Source organism: Montipora capricornis, chromosome 9 (genome assembly GCF_036669925.1).
Source record: "Montipora capricornis isolate CH-2021 chromosome 9, ASM3666992v2, whole genome shotgun sequence".
Classification (NCBI taxonomy): domain Eukaryota; kingdom Metazoa; phylum Cnidaria; class Anthozoa; order Scleractinia; family Acroporidae; genus Montipora; species Montipora capricornis.
In genome coordinates, this window is record NC_090891.1 from 48,065,994 (window position 1) to 48,084,405 (window position 18,412).

At 40.1% G+C, this 18,412-nt stretch overlaps 2 protein-coding genes across 7 annotated transcripts in view; both read right to left on the reverse strand.

The window, feature by feature from the left end:
• On the reverse strand, positions 1–8,814 carry LOC138017691 (potassium voltage-gated channel subfamily H member 6-like). The gene is made up of 7 exons (XM_068864708.1): positions 8,395–8,814; positions 7,177–7,567; positions 5,673–5,872; positions 5,044–5,077; positions 3,010–3,291; positions 1,369–1,571; positions 1–258 (listed from the first exon to the last, which is right to left on the reverse strand). The coding sequence occupies exons 1-7, from the start codon at positions 8,812–8,814 to the stop codon at positions 1–3; spliced, it is 1,788 nt and encodes a 595-aa protein (XP_068720809.1).
• A 1,017-nt stretch (positions 8,815–9,831) lies between these two features.
• Positions 9,832–18,412, reverse strand: part of LOC138015563 (potassium voltage-gated channel subfamily H member 6-like) — a 29,198-nt gene continuing 20,617 nt past the window's right edge. For all 6 annotated transcript variants that reach the window (XM_068862637.1, XM_068862633.1, XM_068862638.1 and 3 more), the window contains 6 exons: positions 17,947–18,366; positions 16,328–16,718; positions 15,788–15,987; positions 13,538–13,790; positions 12,132–12,340; positions 9,832–11,063 (listed from right to left, as the gene is read on the reverse strand). In XM_068862637.1, the coding sequence (XP_068718738.1) occupies positions 10,620–11,063; positions 12,132–12,340; positions 13,538–13,790; positions 15,788–15,987; positions 16,328–16,718; positions 17,947–18,366 (1,917 nt within the window). In that variant the 3' untranslated portion in view covers positions 9,832–10,619. The remainder of the gene's footprint in view (positions 11,064–12,131; positions 12,341–13,537; positions 13,791–15,787; positions 15,988–16,327; positions 16,719–17,946; positions 18,367–18,412) is intronic.

Below are 18,412 nucleotides of genomic sequence, written 5' to 3' on the forward strand. Positions count from 1 at the left end.
TCAATTCTCTACTGATAATTCATCTTTTAACGTTTTTCTCAAGAGTGGAATTACAAGAGAAATTTTTCTCTCCAGATTTAGTAGTCTCTGGTCTATCATCTTAATGTTTTCGTTCAAAGATTTCAAATCAGTCAATTCAGTCTCCGGAGCATGCGCAATGTGTGTGGCCACTTCCGCCGAGTTCGCGGGCTTCACAACTGTCACAAGTTGCGTCTCTGCCGTGGGTTCGAGTTCCAATAAAAATTCCTCATTATACTGCTGATTAGGAGAAAAAAAAGCGTTAAATAATTCACCACACTTAATTAAACATACCAAGGTAAAACACTGAAGCATTCAGTGCAATACAGCTCTTTTCTGCCGCCCAAGTCTTAACCTAACTTAATTTTTTCAATTTCGATTTTACATTCCAACCGAACGGCTCCACTAGCATTCGGGGGCTTGTGGGCACTTACCAGAGGCGATAAACACTGGAGGTTTTCTTTTATATCTAAGGTTCCAAGCTGCTATGTGCAAACGGTTAGAGTGTAGATTTTCTGGCCTTGGTCTCACACTCACATCAATTCTTTAATAAGACTGTCGAAGTTTATAGGGTCTGAAGCAGTAGCGAGAAAACGCAATTTCCATTTATGTGGCCGGGATTATATTGCTAGATTTCATATGTTATCAGATGTTGGTTTTCCCTGGCTCCAGAGGTTTTTCTTCAGCCGCAAGAAAGACGCGAAGCGGCGAGAAAGAGAAAAACCTGTGGAAAGAGAAAAACCTCTTGGACCAATGGCAACTTAGCAATCACGCGTCCCCAAGGCATTGCCAATCAAAACAACCAATCATTGCGTGTTTGTAAAAATATCAACGAATCCGAGCCTGAGGGCCAGATCCTGACCCTGGCGTTTTCATGAAAGTGAGATTCAAGTCTAAGGTAACCAGAGGTTTTACTCTTTTTCGCCGAACTCGTCTTCGCTGCATCGCGGCTCTCTCGCGGTTCAACAAAAACCTCTGGGACCAGGGTAATGTTGGTTGAGTTTGTTGTCTCTGCTCCGAGAGGTTTTTCGTCAGGAGCCCCGGTTGTCATCTCTTGTTAAAAAAACAATATTCGATTTGATGGTCTATAATCTAATGTGATTTGATTTGATTCAGTACAGTGTTACAAATTTGCAAAGCACTGGTGCTCTGTTAGATCGATTCTTGAGGCTTCGTTGCAAGGTTTACATTATTTTGAGGTCCACTGCACATTGTGTGGCTCTCATGCGTTTCGTTGATACCTGCCCATATGGATATCCATATTGTATGCGATTTGTGATTGTGAACAATCGCTGTAAGTTCTTAGCTTATACTCAACAAGCAACGTATGGATCGCGGACTGCTGCTCACCTTTTCCAAGCTTCCGATTTGATATGAAAACAACATGTTTGCCAGAAAGTCTTCTCTGAACACTGGAAAGTCTTTTAGGATCGACGACAGATCTGACCAATCAATATAGTGAATAAGGGTGTGTGTCTGCACTAGCAGGCTTGCTGTTGCTCTGGCCAACTTCTTGGTTGACTTGTATTCACAAAATACAGTATCACCTCTTCCTGAAAAACAAGGACAATGGAGACCCACTTTATTTATAATGGTAATGAAGGTTAACAAGGTCATTTTTATATTACTTGTAATAATCAAAGCTCAGGTAGTGCAGGCTACGGAGCTAAGGTAGCAAATGCTTAGAATTAAAGGAACCCCATTTCTGGACATAAGTGTAAAGATTGGTATCAGATATCAAAATGTTATAGTTATAGATTTGTGTAATTTAATATCTCGGGAGACCGAAGGTTAAGAATAGGTCAATTTCCATAATATAATTTTGAACTTGACTGCAAATCTTTTGGAAATAAAAAGCTAACATTATTTGTTTATTTCTCATCAAAGATGTGAATTCTTTTCTTTTCGTTCCCCACCCTCGCAGTGGAGTTTGCATTTTACTATATGGAATTGGGCATATTGTGAAAGAGGCATTTGACTGAGTCGAGATGATTGATGTACCGCAACGAACTATTCTGACAATTGATTGTAAAATTAAAATTAATGTTACCAAAATGTTGAACAAGCTATTAATAGAACTGAATGATGAGAAATTAGAACTAAAGGCAGGGGCACCCAACGAATCTGTTCCTCACATTGTCTGTCCGAGGAATCTTGCTGGCTGGCAAAAATACAGGTGTTTCGATGAGCTGGCTGGGAAATTTTGTTATTGATAGAGGTTTTGCCTGGGAATTACTGACTTTTTCTAGCATTTCAACCCGAGCTGGCTGTAGAAACTCTAAAGACTGAGGACGACTAAAAAAAAAAAAAGAAAAAGAACCCCTTCCCTCTCCCAGAGAGTAGTCACAAACATACAACGGCTGGTCAGAGTGATTGCGCATGCTGAAAAAACCTGTTTTGTCCTGGTTTTATCGCTTTAGTTCGGTCGTTTCGGATCGAGGGATTTGAAAGCGCGCGGAATTCCTAGCTGGGAAATAAATTTGATCAGCTGGCTGGGAAACCAACCAATTTTATCTAGCTGGCTGGGAAATTTCTTGTGTGTCCTGCTGGGAAAAAGGAACAGATAATGTTTTCCCAGCAACACTGAAAAACACCTGAAAATGCCTAACATTTATTTTCATTAACTGGGGTATAATAATACATTTTACAACAAATTGGTCGTTGGGTGCCCCTGTATACGAGCTGTATCGTTAGATTTGGAACCACAAACGAACGAAGTAAATGCTCAAAAAAACCTTAAATATTCGCAGAGTTTGTGAGAATGGTCGTACTGATTACTATGCAATTTCCAGGAAACAGCAGGATTTTGCGTTGACCCATTGTAATGTTAATGGTTTTGAGCGCTCCCACAACACCGCCAGAACTATCCCTTTTCGTGTGGGACGTTTTACTTCAACTCGCAAACAGATAACTTTGTAACTTGGAGTGTTTTGAGCAAGCAACGCGGAGCCTAATTTGAAAGACACGAAGGCAAAAGGAAACTTTCCTTACCAATAGCAAGGACGGTTTGTCCGTCAACAATCACGTGAACGATTCCTTTAAGAATGAAGAAGACTTTATCCACCGCATCGCCCTGTTTGATGATATACTGACGTGGTAGAAAATGCTGCACTCTTAATTTGTTGGCAAGCGACCGCTTGCAGCTAGGAACAGCAGCACGAAAAGCAGAGTTATGTCTGAGCAATTCACCATGAATGTGAAGACAGATGTCAGTCTGAAGTGTGCTTGGAAACATCTTCAAAACCTGCAAATTTCTGGTTTTAGACGTATTGCCTGTGTAACAAAGGAAGGTTACTAGGGCACAGGGGTAAACCTTGTCTTGCCGGCTTAACATATTAAATCAGTTACCTCGTCCTTCAATAGACCTTATTCACGATGGCCGCCATGTTGGATTTGCTATTATCGTGTAAATTAGCTGCACACTTCTGAGGGGGCAAACAACACAAGTTCAAAAGGTTTTAACGAACATCTTAGCCACACAGACGATTTTTTTCACGTTCATTGAATGTTTTTCACTTAAGTAGTAAAATAGAATGATTACACAAGTTACCGGTACTTCGATGTTTGTTTTTAGTGAAAAATGAGGAGATAACGAAGTAGAAAGTCAAAATGTCAAAGGCAATTAAAGATATAAAATTATCATAAATGGGACTTAATTCTACATAAAATGTACTCTTAGAAATGTTATTTCAATATTTCGACGAGCCGATTTTGCGCAATTTGCCTTTTTTCCAATGTTTGCCCCCCAGCAAAAACACATGGCTAATTTGCATGACAATTTGAAAACCAACATGGCGGCTATCGTGAATGAGGCCTATTCTAAAATCAGAATTTTAAGACGTATTAGTTCTCTGCGAAGCTCTACTCTAGAATCGATTTATTTCCTAACCGTTCTGTCAAGTGTGCTTTATGGTGTCAGTCTTGTGGTGGCCTCTGGTTCTCACCGCTTTAAGGACCTTTAAGCTATCCATACTAGAACAACTCGATTAATTCACAAACACCAAGACGAAGATGTTCTCTCAATCGCATATTAAAGTGGCCATCACTGAATTATTTTTATAACTTTTGTCTCTAAACTGCTACCCACAGGGCTTTCTACCATCTAGATTTAAAATAAATTCGTTAGTTAGTTGAGAACATACAATATTACAAGGGTAATGTAGCTTGAACAGGGTTATTTGATTAACCTTTTAAATCAATTTCTCTCGTGTAATATAGTAAGTATGAGATTTGAGTTAAAAATGTTCGATCTTTTTAATCAAATTTTCTTGTAATTTACCATTCTCGTCACCAGAGCCTCGGATCGACCCAAGGCTCTGGGAAACTCCATGTAGGAGAACATGTGCCGTAGGGTTCTTACAGCCAAAATTTGGCTATTTCAAGCTTACGGCGCCTGCTCACTCCTCGTGCTAACATGGATACACCAATTAGAGACGCTTTTGATTGTTCTTCACGAAAACCAATGAGAAGACACTTTGTTTTAGGGTTCCCCAGAGCTCTTCTCTCCCTCAGTCAAGAGAAGAGCTCTGGGGTCGAGATTGGTAATTTACATGCTTTTGTATTAGGTTTAAGTTGCTTTATTTTAAAGGCCTATTGACGTGTTTTTTGGGGTGCGTTTCTAAGGATGTAATGGTCAAGCAATTTGAGAGAATTTGGCATTATTTTGGTCAGTTCCAACTTTTGTAAACCAGTGACCCTCACTATGACGTCATCATGCCAAGCCCATGGTCACGTGACCAATAAACGAAACTGTAAATTTGTCTACGTGCTACACAATTTGGGTATTTAATCGGTAGTTTGATAATTTGTATTCGTTTTGCATCCAGCCAAGTATGGTTTTCTTTTTATTTTGAAAAATGTTCTTTTTAAAGAGGTAAACGATAGTGAAATACCCATAACATTTTCAAAAAAGGTGATTTGAAAAAATCGATGCTTAGCTATATTCTGTATTGGGAGTGAAACGTGCCATATAAGAAAAAATATATCAATTTAAAGATCGCCGGAAATTTAGCTTTTTCCTCAAACCGGAAGTCAGTTCCTGTACGCATGCGCAGTTGATCTGAGAACGAGCACGATTATAATTGAAACAATTAGGAGATTGTTATCAAATTTTGCAGGTCGGTAAGTGGGTTTTCTGGTCAGCTCACGATATGATGACGTCAGTCACCGGAAGTAACATCTCACTTCCTTAGCAACGCGCAAAAATCCGTCTGTGGGCCCTTAAACAGTAGGTCCACATCAGCTGTATAGTTGCCCCTTTCACCTGACCTGCTTGACTAAGTAAAGATGATGACGATGATGTCAAAGAGACAAGCGCCCGTTTTACAATTAAAAAAAAAAAGTACTGAGTGGGTTCGACTTCCGGGTGGTTTAGGACGCTTGCCTTTCAATCGGGAGATCCTGGGTGCAACACCCATTCTGACCACTCGTTAAATTTGATCCTGTTATTCCCTGGTGCAACTTCTCGGTTGCTCTTGCAAATAGCCAATTGGTTTGCCTCCGGCGTAGTTGGGATTCCTAACAGTTGTTGTTCTATCCTATAATTTCGTTGATTGTGTTTCATTGGACCTGGAAAGGCCCTATAAAATCGGCTATTCTCGCTTCTGCAACGTAACCATACTTTGATTAGATAAAATTAACTAAACGTCACATACTGTTTGGAGATCGTCTGCTTTCATAACGACAGCCTCGCGGAGAACATGATCTTCCATGATTTTTTTAAGCTCCTTCGGTATTTTGTAGAATTCAACGAATTCCCGAATGGTATGAAGATCCTCGTGTTGTCTTGTACTTTGCAAATAAAGCCGCTGTAGGATCACCGTCAAGTTACCAAATATTGACGCGTACATCAAAGCTACACAATTGAAAAAAGAAGACATTTCTCATTGGTTGATATTCAGAGAAAAAACTGAGGAGCTGCAAGATCAGATCCTGCTGTAGGCACAAATTTTGTACCCCTTTATCTATGGGTAGTGTGGCGATACAAGCGGTCCCTGAGTTACTCTGTCATAGGACAAGTGCCCCGGAAAGAGGTTTTCCAAAGCACTTTGTCAACCGCGTTGGGTGTCCAGTACAATGAGGGAATATTTGCTGACGTCACTGTTTGCATTTTGTTTCATTAACGTAAGAGTTTGCTGACAAAAGGAATTATGCTATTATTTACAAATTGACTTCAAAAGGTAAATTAACTTTGTTAAACTCAGTTACATATCCGATTTCAAGCCTTTAAGCTTTGACAATGAGCCAGTTGTTAGTCATCAAAAACTGATAAATTCTTGGGTGGCAAAAGCGTTAATAATCGAACACATTTATTGTAAAATGTTGAATTTTACGGCAAAGCATTATTGTTCAGAGATTATCTGGTATATATGGCTCAAATTTTCAGAGACGACGGCTGCGAGAGCGCAACAGAACCATATTTTTGATGAGCAAAAAGAAAGGCTCCTCTGGCCCAGCACGTGCGTTTATGTCAACCATTGCGAAATTGAGTTTATGTACAAATACAAATACAAATACAAATACAAATACAAATACAAATACAAATACAAATACAAATACAAATACAAATACAAATACAATGTTCTTGATTTTGAGAGGGTAATACATGATTAACCCAGTAAAGAGTTTTCTACCACATGGCCCTCCGTAAAACAAAGGTCAGATCACAACACCGGGAACACTGTCCCCTACTCTTTTCGAATAGTGTGTGGGGTCTTTAACGTCCCACAGAGTTAATGAACAAGGGTTGTGAGAAGGGACCTCCGGCTTATCGTCCTTATCCGAGAAGACTAGAGAGTCTAACCATTTGCAGATGTAATAACAAAGGCAGCACCTGGCAGCAGTGGAGGACGCGAGCTCCTGGTGACGACTTTTTTGTAGTTTTCCACCTGGCGTTGATAGAAGTTTTATTCCTAGCATTTTGATACACACTTTCTACACCAAAAGTCTTGGAATAACCGCAAAATTATTACAGAGACGGGAAATAATACGTTTAGATTATGTTCTCTTAGCTGCCGCCATCCTCAGGACCTTGCGTAAGCTTAACTCTGGTTCATATGCGCGCGGCGTATCGTGACACAAATGTGTATTCTACTAATGAATGTCTTTTACATCTGCGCCGCACGTGTAAACACTGGTTTGAATGCCAATGTAACTTACCTCCCGCGATCATCACAAAAACGGCAAAAACTTTCTCATTATTGGTACGCGGAGCGATATTTCCAAAGCCGACCGTCGTCAAACTACTTAGAGTAAAATACAAGGAAGAGATATATCTTGTAGAAAGGCTTGGTCCGCTGGTTGGATGCGATTGGTTGATCGGTTTGTCAATTTCGTCTGCAAGCGATTCCAGCCAGCCACTGCTATTACGTGCCTCAGCCCGGCCGATTGCGTGCCACACGCAAGCCAGCCAATGAGCAGTCAGTGTAAATAGACACATGAGCAGGAAAATGGCTGCAAGTCCATATTCGGAATAACGATCGATTTTACGCGTCACTCGGACCAAACGCAACAGGCGCGCGGTTTTCAATAACCCCATCAGAGTAGTGGCCTGACGAAAAAACAGTGCATGGACTAGTTAACACGATAAAGACTTGATTATTTGTGCGTACAAAGTCGTTTCAAATCACACTCATTCAACTTGACGGCGGGCCGGAGATAAAAAAAAATTACAAGAAAAATTGAACTTATTTCGTGGTTAACGAGAATTCCAATGTTTTGTTTTATCCTAATATGATAAGGAATTATTTAGAATGACTCCCCACCTCCCCCCTCAGTAGATGGAGGATTACGCTTCTCTTACTCTGTAGGGCTCATCTTATTGGCGAGAAAAAATTTGTGACCTTTGCCGGGATAAAATCTAAAAAAGAAACTTTCCAAAGCAGAAATAGGTTAAGGAACCCGCATAAGTCCCTCACCAGAAGAGTTTGGTGTCGATGTATTTGCTCCGTCGAACCGATATGTCCAGAAAGTTCAGTAACAGACCATTTCCGAGTTCATGTCTGCCTCTTCTTCAAAGGGAGTCTTAGTACCACGTTTTTGTGATGGTAATTAGTTCTACTTTACATAAGAATGACAACTAATTTTTATGAGAAAAAGTTCGCATTTAGACTCGCTTTGAAGTAGAGACAGACATTAACTCGGAAATGGCTATTTCAATAAGCGTCACAAAGTGTTGCAATGCTCTTCTCCCAAACTTCAACATCACTCACGTCTCGGAAAACAAACAATCAAAATCACAAAGTGTCCCCCAAATGCTACTCTTTAAGTAAAGATTAACTGCTGCATTTACCCAAAGCTAAAAATACCGCTAACCTTTACCCTTACCTTAAGAAGATGCAACTCGTCTTCCTATTTTTTATAATCTTCGCTACTCACCCCTTCGAGTTCGGGATCAACCATGAATTCAAAAGGAATGGCCGCCACGAAATCCACCACAAACCAAGATTTAACGTAAAGAACTGCTATCTTCTTTGGGTCACTGATTATCTCATCCCTATTTTTAACAAGAATCGCACTCCGAAAGTTAATAGGAATATCGATTATGAAAAACAAATCGATGATCAGATTGGCGATGGCGATTGGAGAGAGGGACGTCCATGACCCAAATCGACTGGTGTTCATTTCAGTCTTCCTTGGGACCACAAAGGCAACGTCAAATGGGACCTCGATGGCTGTATAAATGACAAAAGCAAGAATGAACCAATCCCAAGTGGCCTTGAAGGTGGAATCGTGATGGATCAAGCAACGTTGATTAATGTAAGGCGAGTAAGTTGATGTCTGTGACGTTGAAGACATATTCTGAAAAGCAAGGAAAAGCTCTCTATCAGATTTCGCGTTGAAGTCTGACGTTTGATTGACTTACCCCGTGTCCGGTGACGTCACGTAAAATTCCCTGCGGAATTCAGTCCTTTTGCAGGATTATTAAAACTCACTTGATGTAAAATCGCACTATTCTAGAGTCTTCCCTAATCATTTTAACATGTCATCAAAGCAAGATTGCAAGGTCTACCTGATTCAGTAGTGATCAGGTCACCGAAACTCTTGAAAAACTAAAAAAATAAAAATTCTGGATTAATCACAATTTCGCTGCTACCATTTTACTCAAGACTCTGCGTCCTCTGGCCAAACTTTTCGACGTTGAAAAAACGTGCTTGAATCCGGCATTTTCCAATCGATAAATGAAGCTTTTAACCTGTTTCAATCGGAATAGCGAATTGGATTCAAAATCTGAGCGTAAAAATGGCATTAACTTTAGTTTAGGCAAGGTGCAAAAATTTATAGCTTGATTAAATATGACCGTTGCCGCTAAAACAAAATTCAAGTTTTAAGAACTCACTCTGAGAATGCTTCTAAAAAGTGCGCTTACAAAACTAGAATGTTCTGATTTAAGTTACAAAATAACACAGGTATTAAGGTGTTGACGTACCTTGCATAGCCGTTTTTCTCTTTTAAAAGTGAAAAAGACGTTGTTTAAATTATACTTGCGCAAAAAAGGAAGAACTACTCAGCCGTTTAACCCTCGCGATCAAGGCGCGGTCGTAAGTTCATTGCACGCGTGAGCTTAGTGCGCGCGCAGAGGTGTCTGAATGACCCAATGAAGAGATAAAGGAGCGGAATAAAAGACATTGGGCCAGGCGTGAAAACTTTGTTGTTAATTTATGCTGTCGTGATCTCTCGTTTAATCAACACAACAGGAATGGGTCGTAGTGCGGAAGAGCGAATTTTCACGGTCAACTTATCAGATGGCCTCATGTCAATGATCTCTGGAAGTCACCTCGAGACGAGGCTGTAATTTAAAAGGGCTACAACAGCAGAAGTTTGACTTTTCTTTTATTTTAAAGTTTGATGCATTTTACTTTCCAAAAGCTTCATGGTGTACACGATTCCATACACAGTGGATTCTTCAATGTGTACAAAGTCACTCCTTGAAATTAAAATAACCCAACAACATTTTCCTATTTACATAAGCATCTCTTAAGTGAAAGAACATTTTCTGATCGAGAAAAAATACAAGCTAAGAATAAATATCGGCGATTTTTTTGTGGCCTTAAGGAGCATTGTTTGAATGTGTAGCTAACGGTTTGTGACGATGAAGCTATTAGTTCTTAATAGCTTTTCAACTGCTGTTTCCTTATCATGCATTTCTTGCGGCGTTTCTTGTGTCAAGATATTCAAGAAAATATCAACTTCTCGGTTACCTTTTCTGATTATCTCAGAACTCTTTATGAAATAGAAATGAAAATTTATCGTTAAATCTGATCGCCAAGTGATGAAACGATAGAGTATTTTGTCGATTGCATGCGCAAAAATGAATATACGAACCTTCGAGAACTTTTTACAATGTAGTGATGATATTAACGTAATGATCATGTTAGTCAATAAACAATACGGAGGAAAATCGAAATTCTCCAACTGGTTTAAAAATGAGATGCTACAAACTTTCTTTTCTGAAATGGATTGCACTTCGTTAGAAAGTGTGTGAGTTAATTAAATCAAATACAAAAAGTCATTTTTATCCATATCCAAAGCGACACTTCAGTAGTAAGCCAAATTATGGTAAAATAATATACTATATATATAATGTTGTGGCATTCTTGTTTTTAAATAATTGTGTCTCGAAGCTCTGGAGCTGAACGACCCTTTGGACGTAAATAATGCAAAATTGTCTCAAAGTTTCCCGTTAATCGCTCCTCCATGGCTGATAGTCTTGTTTCCAATTGGGCCAGTCGTTTTTCTATGAATACAAATTCTGTGGCATGCGAACAGTTGACTTGAGCTACAGAAGCCACTGTGGGATTGGCAGGGTTGACTGAAGCAGTCTGGACGTTAATTCTCGGCTCCATGCCTCCTCCATTCTTCCCTGAACGTAAATCTGCTTCCGAAGAATTTGGAACCTGAGGAATTTTGCCATTCACAAATAATGTTGGGGATCCTGACCTCTCAAGCCTGTCCATAGTAAACCGAGAGGAAAACGTCGATCTTGCATTTGATAATCGCGGGGAGGGAAACTGGGCGTCATTTGGGAATAAGAAAACTTCTTCTCCCTAAAATGTAAGCAGAAAAAGGAAATGTTAACCGCGTGTTTCTTGTTCGAACGGATTGGCTACTCAAACTCAAACAATTCTGGTCAAAACTGTTGGGACAATTCCCGCTTTTCCCCCTCCCCCATTAAAATGTTGATTTTTCACGGTCTCCGAAATCAAGATCCGTTCATCGATCGCTCGCATGTTTCAACATTGTCTGGAGGGGAGGGGGAAGGGGGAGGGGGAGGGGGAGTGGGCGCGAAAAAGGCAGCAAAAGGAGAACAAGCGTTACTCAATCAATCAATCCACTTTATTTAAAACACGGTAAATGGCTCAGCAAGCTGGTTTTCAGACATGCCGTGTAAGAATTACAAAATATAAATGCTAAAAAATTACAAGAATTACAAGATATAAACGTTAAAACGACTAATGAACTAGGTATAACTTAGCGCTAAATATCATTTAATGTCAAAGAAATTTAAACAATAGTGATAGTAACAAACACAATTCACTATTTAACAAATAGATTCCATGTTGCCGTGCGTCTGTTCAGTAATAGATCACAGATGACGTCAAAATGTGGTAAGAACAAAAAAGTGGCACACGAGGCGATAGCCGAGTGTGTGACTGATGTTCTTCCCGTCAATTTGCAAGTAAATTCCTACAATTTGAAGTAATTTGGAGGAGTATCTATCATCCTCGAAGTGTGTTGATGCGAAGGAGTTGTAGAGTTAGTCCTTCAAAATGCGCTGTCTGGTCGGTCAGTTCTATCGAATGGAAAGCTTCCTAGGTTTAATTTCCAGGGCCTGAAGATGACGTCATCAGCAGAATTCTGCATATATATGACTTATTAAAAGGGTCGAGTAATCTAGCCCAATCTAAACTCGAACCAAGATTCTCTCTCTTTTTCTTCCTTGCTGTACTAAAGCGAGTTGTCAACCGATCGAGGATTGTAATGGCGGGGAGAGAATTGAGCGCATGTCAAACTTTTGTACTAAAGCGAGTTGTCAACCGATCGAGGATTGTAATGTCGGCGGGGAAAGAATTGAGCGCATCTCAAACCTTTCTCGCTTAACTACCCAAACTCACCTCAGCCTCGGTCCCAAGATTGTACGCAAGTTCCAGATGAGAAATAAATTCCTCTCTGAAAGAGGGATAAGCTCTAAGCACACCAATCAACTCGTTCCAAGCCACTGAATGAATCTCGCCGTGTGTTTGAACCCGGAGACTGGAGTTAGCTTGTGGTAAGTACGTGCTTTGAACAGTGCTGTAATCACAGCTAATGATATCACCCTTGCCTGACGATTGAAAAGGAATAGAAATAAAATCCCTTGACACAAGAATCTTTAAGGCCTCCTACGAGTCTATTTCGATCCTTTGAATTATTTGAGTGGTCATAAGCCTTTTTTCAAGCAAAGGGGTCGTTGTATGATGGCCTTGTCTTGCTACAAAATACAGAAGATGCTGACATGCCTTCTATTGTTATTTCGCATACGTTCTGCGCATCTCGAGATACTTGGGTTTCCTATGGGTGGTGCTTACTAACACGGGAATATTTTTACGCGGTTTAAAACTATGCGAAGAAAGCAGAACTTAGCAAGTCCCCTTGGTATCCAAAAAGAAAATTGGGGGTAACCACGCATATTTCAGAGATAATCTAGCTTCAATTTGGAAAAGAACAGCAAACATCTCTTTGAATTTTAAGGCTTTTTACAAATATTGTTGTTTAATTATCTTTGACAAATGCGTGGTTACTCCTGATTTTCTTTTTTGGATTTCAGTAACACTTGTTCGGATCTGCTTTTCCCGCATATTCATAAATCGCGCAAAAATGCCTTTGAACTATTTTGATTGGTAGGCACTGTCCTTAGACTTATTTACTTATTTATTAGGAGAAGAAAAGTGAAAATTTAGTAAAACTTTGCCTGGAAATCAGCCTTCCTGGCGTCAAGTGAAAAAAGAATGATATCAAATACATGGTTTGCAAGTGACACATGACATAATCTCCCTCTTGCTTTCTAGGCTCAAATGACAGCTTTTCAGAAGTACTGGATTGCTGCCATTGCAAATGGTTAGACTCTCTAGTCTTCTCGGATACGGACGATAAACCGTAGGCCTCGTCAGACAACCCTTCAAAGTTCATAACGTAAAAGAATCCACACACTACTTGCAGAGAGTAGGGCATGGAGTTCCCGGTGTTGTGGTTTGTCTTCTGTGGTGTGTCATGGTCGGGAGGACAAAATACTCATAGATACTAGCTACAACAAGCTACTCTAATATCCGAGGGTAAGTAAAGACATGATGATGATGATGATGATGATGTAAAAACCATTGCCTTGTCAGGCACATGCCTGCAGGTCTGGGGTAACACGAGAATGAGGCACATGATCAAAGCGCGAGGGAAGTGTAAGAGAGAATTTCCGTGCAGCTTCCTGCACGAATTTCTTTCCTTCTTCTTTTAACAAATTCCTATACTCAAATCCTTGAACACTCACCTAATGTTAGCACGGTATCGTCATATTTCACAACATCAATGTTTCCCTTGGCTATGAAGTAAAGCCGTTTTACCTCGTCTCCTTGCTTGATAATGAAATGTCCTGGCAGATAATGTCGGATTTTAAACCTTAGCGCCAAAGCACGGAGGCAGCCTTCTGAAGCGCATTTAAAAACTTGGCACTCTTCGAATAAATTTCTGTGCAGATGAAGGCAAACGTCGGCTTGAAGCGACTCGGGAAAACGTTTGAGGACCTGAACAGATGAAAGCTTATCAGACTTAGTTATGTCACACAGCATTGTGTAGACCATTGAGAGCTGAATAGTAAACTTTCAGTTATTGCAGCGCCTCAATTATCCCATGAGCGCGGGTTGGATGTGATAGTAAATAGCTACCAAGGCCCGTAGCACCTTGTTGGTGGTAACCAGTCTCGCATCCAACAAGCACGAATGGAATAATTGTTTTATTAAACTATCATTAAATTCTGAACGGTATGTGAGTTTTCCAAGTTTTCAGTTTTGCAACACTTGACGAAATCAGTTTCCATTTCCGAGGTCGAAAATATAATAATAGCTGCTAACACCGATTTGGCAAACTTTTCGTCCTTTTGCGTTCTGTAAAATACACCTGCCGCAAAAGAAATTTATACTCAAAGACTTTCGTGAACACCACAACTAGAGTAGTGACAAATATAAACCACAAGATATAAAGGCCCGGCAAAACGCACTCAGCATTTCAACCTAACATGTCGCAACATTACGTAAATGAGACCTGATTCCTTGCAGTTATCGGGGCAATAGAGCGGTTTTCAAATGAGTGTCGTAAAACCAAAACAAAGGTAATTACTTTGGCCAATCAAAAAGGGTGGAGACAATCCGGTAAACCAATCAAAACTCGAAGTAATTACACGTAGCCGACACAAAGCGCGGGAAAATGTGCACGCGCGAGCCACGATTGGTTTTGATTTCACTTCTGATTGGTTGAAAAAATGGCGCGAAAACTTTTAACCAATCACTGATTGAAGTAATAATAAAAAAAATTAATTCACTAATTAATTTCGACACTCAATTGAAAACCGCTCTATAAGCAATTGTCTCATATAAACACCAGAAAAATTGGAGTGCCATCAAAGAGTTCAAAACCATGACAACCATGACTTCTGCGATGCAGGTGCAACTGAGCTATGAAGCCCATTCAGTTAATAATTAGACCAGGTCAATTTGCTTAGCTCATGTGGTCCCGTGAAAGGACTTGATGAAATAAGTGTATGGATTCAAGAGAGGATGATAGGACAGAACACGTCACCATGTTGGGCCACTTCCAATTGATAAAATTTCGATCTAAATTTAGCCCGTGGTCATGATGCGCGGCTGTTTTAAGGAAGACATCTGATGGGTTATCATTGACTGCGCGACCATGGGCGCGAGACCAAAAGAACTTTCACAGCATGGCGCGAGGCTTAAAATAGATTGAAAACAAGTATCATGGGGCATGGGAATGAATTCTCTCCCCTCGTGTGTGGGCTATAGATATCTATAAGAGACAATTGCGTAAATTGTCCAGGTAAGTGAGAAGATCGCTTCTCCCTTACGTCTATAATCGGCGCTTCATATACATAAATTCATTTCATCGAGTTCTTCACAGGAACACATAAGCGGAACAAATTGACCCAGCTCAGATTGTGGAACATTGCACCGACATCGCAGAGGTCAAAGGTTGGAATACCGTTAAAGCCTTCTGAAGAGCCCCTGCCTTGGAACATATTTGAAAACTCCGATCACTCAAGGGAGAGAAGAAAACAAAAGTTTGAAGAATTACAGAGCGCACTTGATATTAGCGTGGCCGATATAAAGGCAAAAATAGTTGCTTTGCGAGCACAACATGAAATAACAAAAACGAAGGTAGCAAAGTCGTAACAAAAATTTGATCGCCTCGTAAAAGGCCTCCAGGATTTTTTAGGAAAGACTGCAGTTTTTGACTCCCGTGCTCAACGCGTCTACGTCGAAGCATCACAGGAGGTGAGCCTGGAGCACAGAAACATCGACAAACGCGCAAAACGTTGCAAGATGCTGCGCGCGTTTGGCCAGTTCCTTCACAACACCAACGATGTTATGCAAAGTTGTGTTAAAATGCTGCCTTCGTTTGGCCAGACCTTACCACTTTACCGGGCCAAATCATTTTATTTTTTATTTTTTTCTTATTGGTACAATTTTATGGAGAACCGTTCTACAACTCACGTGATACAACTCACCGCGTCAATATCAACTCCCTTGGTGTAGGCCCATTCGTGTCTGAAATATTCATCCAGTTCTTCTTTGGTTGTGTTTGGGAGTTTGTAAAAGCGAACGAAGTCTTCGATCACTTTAAGGTCGCGGTGAAAACGCGATGTTCGCGAGTATAGCCGCTGAATGATGGCGGTTAAGTTTCCAAATATTGAAGCATACATCAGTGCTGAAAAAAAAAAACAGGGACTGTCACGTCGGAAACGTAGTCAGCGGTCGTTGTAATGCGTATGCGCGCAAAGTTTCCATGTTCCCGAGCTAACTAGGACCACAAAGTTATTGAGTCATTGATACAAATCCAATTGTTTACAAGGTACATCTTTACTAGTAAAAAAATGCAACGCGTTTAGCAATCCGAATCTGTTTCCACATATCGTCCACAAATAATTGCAAAAAGCGCCGCAGTGAATAAATCAATTATACATTAAGGTGGCTGCTTGCAAAGACCCTTTAGAAGCTGTGATAATTTCCAGTTTATAAATGAAAAACAGATTTACTACGCAACTCACCTCCAATTATCATCACACAAACTGAAAATATCTTTTCTGCATCCGTATTTGGAGAAACATTTCCAAAACCCACACTGGTAAGACTGCTTAAGGTAAAATATAACGCCGTTATATATCGAGTTGTGAGACTGGGAGACTGCGTCGAGTTGGTTGCTGGGTCGTGTTGGTTCAACTGTCTGGATAGTTCATTTATCCAACTAAATTTATTTTCGCGTTCTTCGTAACCAATCCCGTGCCATATACATGCCAGCCAATGAGCAATGAGAGTAAATAGACACGTCAACAGTATCACAACAGCTGTTCCGTATTCTGAGTAACGATCAAGTTTGCGAGCCACCCTTACCAAACGTAGAAGTCGCGCAGCTTTCAAAAGTCCAAAGAGGGTGGTTGCCTGCGGAAAAAAAGTAATAAAAAGGTAATTTGAAAGAACTTTTCTTTGACTGTTTTGAATAGCGGACGATGTACCTTCATGGCCTTCAAAGCGAAATGTGTCATAGACTGCAAAACAGTCGTTTTCTTCCCTTTTCGGAAAGTGCGGAGCGCCGTAAAGGTGATCATCGCGTGTGAAGCGCGCGAGCCTCACACTCGCTCCAGACCTTTCATTCAAATATTGACCGCGTCGCCCGCGTTTCCAAAAATACGACTGTTTTGTTGTCTAAATGTGTCACTAAAGTTCAGTTCAAGTTACATGCAACCACAGCTACAACTTACAATCAAAATTATGGATTTTGTGTATATTCGAATTGGATTATTTTAAGATAATCATTTGAGAAAAATACAGACGAAATAAGTTTCGCAAAACGTTTCGCTGTCTCCATGACATCGTTTCCAAGTGACTGAAATAAATTAGATTATTAAATTTTCAATCTCGGATATTGCATTTCTAGCTTCTGATTGGCTCACTCAATCTCGGTTATTAGCTCATATACCGTAATAACCTTATATGGAGACTGATTGCGTCGGTCGTTTTGAAAAAAAAAAAAACCGAGACAACATCCTGTCGTTCTGTAAGTAAAACACTTCAGAATTTTGAAACAAAAATTCCATTGGCGCTTATTAACTGGTTATAGCCAACTCGACGCTACACGCCTCTTGGCAATTTACCACCTCATAAGCAACGTGCGCTCAAGGAATAATTGTTCGGTAACTAATAAATACCAGTGCAGGGTGATAGGTATAAATTAACATATGCAGGGTTGTACTTAACACGTAAGCATGTTAATTATGTTCAAGTCAATAGTTTGCGCGGATAGAGCCCGAGTGTTTGTTTAGGCTTGGCTTCTTCAATTTTATGAACAACATATCATTAATTAAACAATTTAACTTTTCGTTCATTTCTTAAGGACAGAAAAGTTACTGATGAGGTCATCTAAAGTCTTTAACTCCTTGGCCCTAAGCTTCCCAATTGCAAAAAAAATCGACGAATAAATTAGTCTCTCTAAGGTTTGTTAGTCATTTGAAAATGATATCAAGGAGACATCGAAACGTTGCATTAAACATATTTCGCTTTTCTTTATGTTTAAATATTGTGTATCTTGTCCCCAAAATTCTTGAGTAAAAAAAGAAACTGGAAAGGTCCCTTTACGGTCCCTTTGCCAAAAAAAAAAAAAAAAACTCACCGAGTCAAGTCTTTCAACCTCGTTCAGGACCATAAACTCGAATGGTATTGCTGCCACAAAGTCGACAACAAACCAAGTCTTCAGATAATGTAGCGCTATTTGTCTTGGATTACTTATGACTTCGTCAGTGGTTAAATTGACAAAGGTTGTTCTAAAATTGATCAATATGTCCATAATAAACATGAGGTCGACCAAAAGGTTGAAGACAAGAAGCGCATTAACTTTTAGGAATTTGGGGTTTTCTTCAGCAGGTTGAAGAGGGATCAAGAAGGCCACAGAGTAAGGAATCTCGATCGCTGTGAAAATAACCAACGCAAGAATCAGCCAATCCCACACTGCTTTGAAAAGAGAATCATGACGAATCGTGCAGGGATACACAGTCTCTGCCCGCGTGTTGGAGGTGGAACTAAGCGACATGACCTGTAAACAAACAAATTGGTGAGCTGCAGGTATTCTTTTGACAGAT